At 35.0% G+C, this 10,988-nt stretch overlaps 1 protein-coding gene across 1 annotated transcript in view; it reads right to left on the minus strand.

The window, feature by feature from the left end:
• The window catches only part of slc15a2 (solute carrier family 15 member 2), a 9,888-nt gene extending 4,039 nt beyond the window's left edge, over positions 1 to 5,849 (minus strand). The window contains exons 1-14 of the mRNA XM_016288715.1: positions 5,416 to 5,849; positions 4,842 to 4,888; positions 4,353 to 4,440; positions 4,107 to 4,248; positions 3,819 to 3,911; positions 3,579 to 3,678; positions 3,152 to 3,242; positions 2,944 to 3,021; positions 2,028 to 2,110; positions 1,838 to 1,921; positions 1,655 to 1,744; positions 1,301 to 1,345; positions 877 to 912; positions 135 to 223 (exon numbers count right to left, since the gene is read on the minus strand). Of these exons, the coding sequence (XP_016144201.1) occupies positions 135 to 223; positions 877 to 912; positions 1,301 to 1,345; positions 1,655 to 1,744; positions 1,838 to 1,921; positions 2,028 to 2,110; positions 2,944 to 3,021; positions 3,152 to 3,242; positions 3,579 to 3,678; positions 3,819 to 3,911; positions 4,107 to 4,248; positions 4,353 to 4,440; positions 4,842 to 4,888; positions 5,416 to 5,431 (1,082 nt within the window). The 5' untranslated portion in view covers positions 5,432 to 5,849. The remainder of the gene's footprint in view (positions 1 to 134; positions 224 to 876; positions 913 to 1,300; positions 1,346 to 1,654; positions 1,745 to 1,837; positions 1,922 to 2,027; positions 2,111 to 2,943; positions 3,022 to 3,151; positions 3,243 to 3,578; positions 3,679 to 3,818; positions 3,912 to 4,106; positions 4,249 to 4,352; positions 4,441 to 4,841; positions 4,889 to 5,415) is intronic.
• Between the last annotated feature and the right edge of the window lie 5,139 nt (positions 5,850 to 10,988).

Raw genomic sequence — 10,988 nt, forward strand, 5'->3', positions numbered from 1 at the left:
GTTTGTGTGTGTATATATATATATATATATATATATATATATATATATATATATATATGTAGACTGGTATTGGTAGGCAGATGGGTATTGAAATATGTCTTTTTTATGTGATTGTGCATTTATACAGCACTCACGTGAGTTTGATCCGACACAGCCTTATCAGCGGGTATATGCCCATGTCGAAGATCGGGATAAACACCAGAATCAGCAAAGCATTCAGCATCTTAACAACACAGAAACACACACCCACTAAATTACACTATAACCATTACATGCAGAAAAGACATTGATTATAAAGGTGATAACAATAAAATTTTGTTGCTTAGGTTTTTACAACCTGTCATAAACTGACTGGTCATTTTTGTATGATATTACAACAGAGCAGGAGGCAGTAAATATTTAGAACTGAGAGCTTCAATAAACCGTTTTTGTCAAATGAACCTGTATAACATTTCAATTAATATAATCAATAATAAATGTAATGATTTATTTTGCATATACAAAGCTAAGTGTTCAGTAGGGTCCAAAAGTCTGAAACCAAATTGAAAATTTGGGGTTTTATTTTATATACATTTTTTTTTTTTTTTTTTAAATATAAAAATAAAAAGTTTCAAAATTCAGAAAAATGTTAAACAAGTTAAGATGGAAAATTAAAAACAAGAAATATTAAATTATAGATAATATATTGTTTGATTTTATTAAACTTAATTTATACTTTATGCCAGTCTTTAAGCAAAAATTATATAAAATATTCTATTATTTAAATATGTTATATCATCAAATATTAAAAATCAAATCATGAACACCTAATGACTAATGGCTGTAGCATATGCATGTATGCATCTATGTGGTGATCTTTCTGTCTGTTTGTCTCACCTGCATTTGATCAGGCTTTAATATGAAGCCTCCACCCTGTAATACAAATTAGGAACCCATTATTCTGATTTTGAAGACCATTTTGTCATCATTCAGGAGTAAATTGTCTCACGGTCATCTTCAAAACAGTTATGCATAGGCTAAAAGCAAAAACAAAAATCTGCATTTGAATTTCTACAACAAGAACTGCAATAAAATGTTAGATATTTATAACCTTTGGATTCAATAGTGACGATGTCAAAGCCTGTATATTGTTATCAAAAAAAATATCATCAGATCACTTCAAGGGCATCATGTTATCTTACTTGTCATATTGCTCAATTACTTAGAATAACAAAATAATATTATGAAATGGGGTGTGATAATCTGATTCCAATAAAGTATTAATGTCTTTCTATTGGCGGTCATACAAGAAAGGACTTACAAAATCCATGTTCATTCGAGTGGCTTGCAAAGTCCAGCGTGAACCCTGGCATAGAACAAAGAGAGCAATTCTAAATTAACTTCTTCTTATATTTCTCATTGGATTATTCTCTGATCCTTGTAAAGCGCTGTGATCAGAAGAGCAATTTGCACTGATTCCTTATGTCCGTCAGACTCAGACATTTTCCGATATTAAAGGAATTCACAAAGAACACGAGGAATCAAGAAATTTTCCTTATTCCTTAAATGACAGAATTTTCATTTGAGGATGTACTGGCCCTTTAAGTGAAATACTGCGACCATAATTTGAGTGATTAGAAAATACAAAGGATATCAACTGAATATAACCTTTTACCTGCTGGTCAAAGAGAGCCCAAAACATGGGCAATGGAATATAGAGAACCAGCACCCTGAACACCATTTGAATTTCCTGAATGAGCCGCTTCTGTAAAAACATCAAAATCGTGACGTAATTTGGTAGATGGAGCAACATGATTTCAACTTGCTAGATTTGGCTTGTACAGCAACTGAAACATACCGGGTACTTCTCTTCTGCCCAATCCAGCCAGTGACTCCTTTTTGGCCTCTTTTTGGAATTCGTCCATCGATTGCGTATAGCAAACTGGTAAAAACAGAGTAAAAGATGACCATTAGCCTTCTTTTCCTACTCCAGATCCTTCAGTAACACATTAAAGAAAGCTGTTGAGCTGTTGACAAGATTTACTTACCCCAATACATTTGCAGACACACACCAGGACATTTCCTTCTGGAGGACTTTTTTTATATAGCCCATTTCCAGCAATAAATACCACTAGGTGAATAGATGCAAAGTTAATTACATGCCTAATGAGTTAAATGAGGGAGATAAAGGGACCCTAAGTACTGATTTAGAAATAGCATGCTTTTCTCTAGAGCAGTGTTTCTCAACCCTGGTCCTGAGCGCCCCCCAACACTGCACATTTTGTATGTCTCCCTTATCTGACACCCATTTCAGGTCCTGGAGTTTCTTTTAATGAGCTAATGAGTTGAATCAGGTGTGTTTGATTAGGGAGACACACAAAATGTGCAGTGCTGGGGGGCGCCCAGGACCAGGGTTGAGAAACACTGCTCTAGAGTGCAGTAATAATCAAATATTAATTCATATAAGCCGTAATGTGTTGGCAAAAATTATATTTCTCTATTTTAAAATATATTCTACTGCTAAATGAATAAAGAGATGGTAAATTAATTTACATTTATGCATTTAGAAGACACTTTTATCCAAAGCAACTATACAAATAGCAACCAGCACAAAGCAAGAGCCAACATACAGAGGCCCCAAAATGTATTTGGCACTTCTGCCACACGAAAATGAATTGTATTGGCCTATATAAATATCCACTGTATGTGTATATGGTCCATACAGTTTCCAGACAAAGGCTTTATCCCTTCTCTTTCTATACAGGATTCATGGCACAGTGAATGGGGTTCGCGAATGTGCTGTCATAACATACTGGGATTTCAGAATAAATGGCCAGGAGTTAAATATACATGCCTACTGTGAAGAGTTGGTTTCACAAATACAATCCACTAGGATTATCAATTCTTCCCAAATTGCTTCCATTCTTCCACCTCAAACTCTCTAAAAATTGAGAGGACCCTCACCTAAGGCAATGACCATTAAAGCCGCAGGAACTCCAAAGGCCAGGGCGTAGCAATCTCCTCCAAAGCACTTCACATCGCCTGTGGAGTTTGAGTGTAATGATGATCTAAGGTTTCTCTAATTGGCATGATAATCACACTTTATGACTGCCACATACTTCTTTCAAAGATGAATTGCAGCCTTATCAGTGAAGCTTATCTTGAGACTGACCTCTTAGTATTGGTGTGACAATGGTGGACAGGACACTTCCAGCATTGATTGACATGTAAAAGATGGAGAAGAATTTTCTCCTCTCTTCTGTCTGAATACAAAAGGGTTAAAAGAAGTTAGATATATTAAAGACACAATCAAATCAAAAGGGGTGTATTTTAGCCCATGTCAATTAGATTTGTAATAACCAAAATGACTGTATTCCTAAAAAAAAAAAAAAAAAAAAATCACACTTTTAGATTTTTAAATATTATAATATGTCATTTTTTCCCCTGTAATTTTCCTGTACAACACTTCGGCTCAATCTCAGATTTTACTGTGCTTTATTAAAAATTACGTTTTGAAATGAGCAAATTTTTACATTTATGGAATTTGACAGGTGTAAACGGGGCCACGGTAACTGAAATAATTTTATATTGTGACTTACATGCTCTTCATCAAACTGGTCACCACCAAATGCTGCAACACATGGTTTGATCCCTCCTGTCCCAAAAGCTATGAGGACCAGACCAAGCATTGACAAAACTCTACAAGGAATGAACAAAACGGTATTTTTCTAACCAACAAAATAGTATTTGTCCTTCCTTCCTCTTCCATAAAATGAATATTTACTTCACTTGAAGCAGATTTACTGTATGGTCTCACAGTAGCATCAAAAGAAACGTACACATGAACAGTGCTGTCCCCCACATCAGGAATGGCACCGACAGACTTGACCACATGACCAATCACATAGACTATAGACAGATAGATGACAGTTCTGTGAACAGAAAAAAAAATCCTATAATTCATCTATTGAGTATTAAGTACAATGCTACAGGCTGTATTTCAGAAACGTATCCTGTATTTCAGAAACTTTTTCAAATCTTATGTAGAAATTACAATACAATAAGCATTACTAAGCAGATAGGATAAGACTCTAAGTTAGGATGTTTCTTAACACAGCATGACTTACTTGAACTTCCCCAACCATGAGTCGGCTATCAAGGCCCCCAGAACCGGAGTGAAGTAACACAGGCTTGAGAAAGCGTGGTACACAGCTGTAGACAGATTCTTGTCCCAATGTAGGTAGTGGATGAAGTAAAGCGTGAGCACCGCTTTATAAATAAGATGCATAATAATTAATACATCATTAGAAAACACATTAATATATTAGAAAAGTGATATCAGATTAGAGCGATTCATTTTTCAATTTAATTACCTTTCATTCCATAGTAAGAGAATCTTTCACAGAACTCATTGACCACAATGAAGGCAATGCTAACTGGGTAGTTAGTGCCACATAATTTCTGAGCGCAAAACAAAGAAGCATTTGATTACAAACAGGCTAGTGACATTGACACTGAAAGAAAATAAAAGATAGTTAACAATAACCTAATCATAAATTCAATCTTTTATTTCATTTATCAGAATAAAATGATAGTACGAGTGAAAGATTAACCAGGGATAAAGGCAAAAATGACACAGAACGTGACAAAAATGTTGAATACCTTTGTTTTGTTTATGTCATAACGTTTGTGGAATATTACACAATATATCGTACTCTGTCTAGGCCTGTCTTGTTTAGTAGCTTTACAAACTGTAGTGACTTCAGATACCTGTATTCCTGTCTGAAAGGCAAGTTATGCTGAGTTGTTAACTAAAATTGTCCAATCTGTAACGAAAAAAAAGTGAAATAAATAACTCTCACCGATGAGCGCTGTACTTTTCCATGGTCCTCTGCATCGACATCTTTGTCTAGAGCAGAAACGATAAGACAAACATCAGGTAGTATAAGTGTGGAATTTTAAATCTGATATCATTCAATCATTTTTTTTAAACTGTGCTTCCAGGTTTTACCCTAGCCAACAGGGAAAAAAGGCCAGATCCTGCAGTGCACTTTTTATTTGTTTAGGTAGAATGCAGTTGATAAAGCCACATTAAGTCACGCACATTTCCACTGCTTGCAAGTCTGTAACTCGACATTGTTTTTCCCGCAGGCGCCTGTTGCATTCAACATTCCTGTCATCGATTATTTGGCAATGCATCTTATTTTCGCATTGGTATTCTCATATAGCCTACGTGATACGTGCATGTCGCAAAGTTGGTTTATACTGAAATATTAAACTTTACAACTACTTTTAACTCTAAAAATGGCCAATTTGCAAAAAAAACAAAACAAGGACGTCTCGCAGAGTCGACTCCAAAATTGTTGAAGTTGTCACATCGAAGACATTTATTAAAAGCATTTGAAAGAGTTCAAACTTAAAACCCGTCCTCGTTACCCTTCTTTTTCCCCATGTCTTCAATGAATCCAAGTGTGTTATTTGGACACTCAACATCTAGTGGATTCCTGAGCACTACGTCCAAGTCCGTCCCTCCACAGAGAGTGCAAACTCATCCGCCTCACGCTGCTGTTAAAGCTGTTTAACCAGTTTGGGTTAATGTTCTACTTCATGACAAAGAATCCCTGACTCCGAACCGGGCGGATCGATGTGCCACATGAGACCCAACACATGCATCAGATTATGTGGTTTATGCGGAGCTACACACTCCTAAACTGTTAATATATAAACGAACGCTGCAAAACTAACGAAAGCAATTGTCTGAGGTAAAGTATAGTTACAATACAGTGTCCTTCCTCGAGTTATATTTCAGGCTGTTGCGTTGGTTAGGCTGTGGTACATCATGTGCCCTAATTAGTAAAATTGTGCCCCCTTCAGTGCAGCTCCCACTTCTTTCTGTAGCAGGCGGAGCCATTTCAGCATCTAACGGACTACTGGTCAGTCAGACACAGTGAACAAGAACTTTTTGAATGCTTCTTTGGTTAAAATGTTCTCCAAACACACAAACGAATAATAGTCAGTAAGTGAGAGTTATATTAAAGAGATTTTGAGTAAATATAAGTGGGAAATGATCAATATTTATATATATTAAAAAAATTAGAGTATTTTTTATTCAGCAAGAATGCATTAAACTGATCAAAAGTGTCAGTAAAGTCTTTTACAAATAAAGTAACCATTACAATTTTTACATTATTACAAAATAAAGTTCTTCTGACCTTTTTATTCAACAATGAATCCTAAAAAAGTAGCCTATATCAGTTTCCACAAAAATATCAACAACTGTTTTCAACATTGATAAAAAGTAAGAAATGTTTTGTGAACATAGACTCAGCATATTAGAATGATTTCTAGAGAATCGTGTGACACTATAGGCTGAAAATTCAGCTTTACCAACACAAAAAGAAAAAAGTTAAAATTTTAATAATTCTGTTTTACTGTATTCATCAAATAAATGTAAACTTGGTGAAACTTTCAAATCTGGCTGTAAGCCTCAATAAGCCAACATTTCAAAATGACCCCAAAAAAAGAGTCACTGAGCAATATATAAATAAATTATGTAGGCTATATTTAAATGCACACAGCATTTTTTTTTTTACTGTTGTATCATAAAGCAATCAGTGAGGATTTTGGGTAGATCTGATTAAAGCCACATAAAGATAACTGTAAAGATATTTGAAAAGCAGGTTGCTATGAACAAGGTTGTAAAGTTTAAAGGTCCTCTGGTTATTTTCTATAGAGATTTAATGTGTCTGAGAGAAAGGGGGAGAGAGAGGTAATGTACAACTGACATGTAATAAATGCATTTTAAGCAAAAAAAATACAATTTCTTCCTATGGATACATAATATATCTCAGAAAAAAAAACAGTGCAATGACCACCTTCAAATGAACGCGTCTGTAGGAAACACACTGTAACTCTTTCTAAAACACATAGCCTATGCTTGTGTCTGTTGAACATGGTTGGGACTTTCTGCGATTGCAAGCAAGCACCACTAATAAATAAATAAACGATCCATAAAAAAATATATAATTCAGAACAACAAAGTGCGTAAGAGCGCGTCTAAGAGCGCTGGGGCCCTTCAATAAACGATTAAATGGACATGAGCAAAATCAAGGCATTTAACCAGTTTGGGTTAATGTTCTACTTCATGACAAAGAATCCCTGACTCCGAACCGGGCGGATCGATGTGCCACATGAGACCCAACACATGCATCAGATTATGTGGTTTATGCGGAGCTACACACTCCTAAACTGTTAATATATAAACGAACGCTGCAAAACTAACGAAAGCAATTGTCTGAGGTAAAGTATAGTTACAATACAGTGTCCTTCCTCGAGTTATATTTCAGGCTGTTGCGTTGGTTAGGCTGTGGTACATCATGTGCCCTAATTAGTAAAATTGTGCCCCCTTCAGTGCAGCTCCCACTTCTTTCTGTAGCAGGCGGAGCCATTTCAGCATCTAACGGACTACTGGTCAGTCAGACACAGTGAACAAGAACTTTTTGAATGCTTCTTTGGTTAAAATGTTCTCCAAACACACAAACGAATAATAGTCAGTAAGTGAGAGTTATATTAAAGAGATTTTGAGTAAATATAAGTGGGAAATGATCAATATTTATATATATTAAAAAAATTAGAGTATTTTTTATTCAGCAAGAATGCATTAAACTGATCAAAAGTGTCAGTAAAGTCTTTTACAAATAAAGTAACCATTACAATTTTTACATTATTACAAAATAAAGTTCTTCTGACCTTTTTATTCAACAATGAATCCTAAAAAAGTAGCCTATATCAGTTTCCACAAAAATATCAACAACTGTTTTCAACATTGATAAAAAGTAAGAAATGTTTTGTGAACATAGACTCAGCATATTAGAATGATTTCTAGAGAATCGTGTGACACTATAGGCTGAAAATTCAGCTTTACCAACACAAAAAGAAAAAAGTTAAAATTTTAATAATTCTGTTTTACTGTATTCATCAAATAAATGTAAACTTGGTGAAACTTTCAAATCTGGCTGTAAGCCTCAATAAGCCAACATTTCAAAATGACCCCAAAAAAAGAGTCACTGAGCAATATATAAATAAATTATGTAGGCTATATTTAAATGCACACAGCATTTTTTTTTTTACTGTTGTATCATAAAGCAATCAGTGAGGATTTTGGGTAGATCTGATTAAAGCCACATAAAGATAACTGTAAAGATATTTGAAAAGCAGGTTGCTATGAACAAGGTTGTAAAGTTTAAAGGTCCTCTGGTTATTTTCTATAGAGATTTAATGTGTCTGAGAGAAAGGGGGAGAGAGAGGTAATATACAACTGACATGTAATAAATGCATTTTAAGCAAAAAAAATACAATTTCTTCCTATGGATACATAATATATCTCAGAAAAAAAACAGTGCAATGACCACCTTCAAATGAACGCGTCTGTAGGAAACACACTGTAACTCTTTCTAAAACACATAGCCTATGCTTGTGTCTGTTGAACATGGTTGGGACTTTCTGCGATTGCAAGCAAGCACCACTAATAAATAAATAAACGATCCATAAAAAAATATATAATTCAGAACAACAAAGTGCGTAAGAGCGCGTCTAAGAGCGCTGGGGCCCTTCAATAAACGATTAAATGGACATGAGCAAAATCAAGGCATTTTTTATACCTTGGTGATCTGAGAAAGCTGACAAGAGGTCGCTTGTTCATTACATGTCCTTGACTCTCGTGCACATTATCGCGTGAACGGTGCTGTAAAGCAGGTTCATTTAGGCCTACTTCAAGTGTTGCTTTAATGTTGTTGTGTTTTTCTGTTTGTGTTGAACTTTTCGGATTGTTATTTATGTATCAGTTGTTGTATTCATTAAAACATCCATCCATCTGAATGCTATGAAGACTGACCAGCAGATGGAGAAAGTGGCATGTCAAAGATAACACTGGGTTAAAAACAACCCAATCTGGGTTGTTATTAACCCAAGGGCTGGGTAAGTAGGCCTATAGGACAGAACCCATCTTGGGTTAAATTTACCCAGCAAATTGGGTTGTTGATTTAACCCAGCTAATGGGTTTATTCATTTTTACTATATTACTAGCTTATTTTTTACTTCATACAGTAAATAATGTTTACAGATTAACTTAAATCCTCTAAACTTTTCTAAAATACTCCACACAACCACTGGTGAGCATGATAACGTCCTTTATTTTCCTGTATTCATCATTTACAGCATTGTTTATATCGTTTTTAATAGGCTATACATATTGCCTATATTTAAACTCGTTTAACAAACATTAGAAGAAAAATTCTACATTAAGCAGAAGTAATTCACGTGTGATCGACCAGTCTCTGTTATTCTGTTTCCACCGTAACGGCGCTGGTTCTCGTGCCCGAGCTGGAGTCGTGTTCGGCGGGGAACTGCTAACGGACCGCCGCCCTGTGTTTCACTCTAGCCGAAACATGCTGTGACTCCATAACCTGCCAATAAACAAACAATAAACAGCAGGTTTTTCACTGTAAATTATACATTCTTTTTCACTTCCAAAATTGTATTTTACCGTAAAATTACATGAAATGTCTATTACAGTTTTTCACGGTTTATAGTATGGGAACTTACCGTTAACCATTTAACAGGTTTTTACTGTAGCATTTTCACAGTTTTTTACCGTTAAAATCATGATCATTCTTTACAGTGTAATATATGGCATATATGGTGTCTCTTCTGCAATTTTATCAGCCACATCAGCAAAACAAAGAATTAACAATTAGCATGTGCATAGACGTCAGTCCAGTAATGAATACTGAACAGATATGCAAAGTTTTGTAAGTAAAAAAAAAAAATAATTAAAAAAAATAAACCCTAAGGCCATCCTTGCAGCGAGTCCCTGCATGCACATAGCCAAATCCTCCTTCACCTAGCTTGTAGCTGAATTCATAACGCCAGAAAATGTGGCCTATTAAAAAATTTTTTAATGCATTTTCTTCTCATATATTTATTATTCCTACTGTTGTCCAGTTCTTCTGCATTGTCATCTTCAGTGGAGCTAACGAGAGTTTGAGGTTGAGGGACATCCTTCTCCAGTTGTTCCTCAGAGACTGGAGCTTCTTTAGGATCATGGATCTCTATAATGTGCTGTAGAGGTGGCTAAATATCAATAATATGAATAAAATACTGCATATTAGAGTAGTGCTTCACGTAAGAGCACTTTTGAAAAATAAATAAATAAATGAACATCTCCAAAAAATTTTATCTTTTTTTTTTTTTTACTTACCACCTTTTAAAATATTTTAAAAGGTGTAAAGACACAAAGACTGTCTGTGATGCTCCTCTAATTCACTCTTTTGATGTCTAAATGTCTCTTTTCTATATTTTAGAAAGCATCTTGGTGTGAGTGCTCTGATATGAACAGCTGAATACAGCAGTGTCACCAAATTCAACAAGGCAACATGACAGGTTACCAAAATCCACAGTGATGTCTAATCTCCTCTATTTCATACTCTATAAGGCATTTTGCACAGATGTAAATTGCTGCAGATATACAGCTGGGTCCCCAAATCTGACGAAAGGCATTATTAAAAGTTACCAAAATCCATTACTCCACTCTATTTAACACAGAATGGCTTTAATGTTACCCAGTTCACTCTGGTGAGATCTAAACTCCTTAAGCATATTGCTCCAACGAGAACACACACAGATATAAAGCAGGGTCAAAGAAAGAAAGAAAGAAAGAAAATTGTGTGAGACTATACTGTAAAATTGTGATTTGAATACCTGAGAGAAATTTTAAAGTAAATCTAATGTTGTGGAAATTAAAACATTTCCAAAAATGTAAAAAGAAAAAGAAAAATCCAGTCGGCTAACGATTGGAAAAGGCATGGCAATTCACTGAAAAACATGTGAAAACCTTGTGTTCTGCTGTTTCCGCTGAGAAGAAAGTATTTTAATGTAAGAAAATTATACACAACAGCTTTAAATAAATGTCTAGTTGTCATTGGCATTTCGTAAACCCCACCACTAGAGGG

The sequence above is a fragment of the Sinocyclocheilus grahami genome, unplaced genomic scaffold (assembly GCF_001515645.1).
Source record: "Sinocyclocheilus grahami isolate Dianchi unplaced genomic scaffold, SAMN03320097.WGS_v1.1 scaffold233.1, whole genome shotgun sequence".
Lineage (NCBI taxonomy): Eukaryota > Metazoa > Chordata > Actinopteri > Cypriniformes > Cyprinidae > Sinocyclocheilus > Sinocyclocheilus grahami.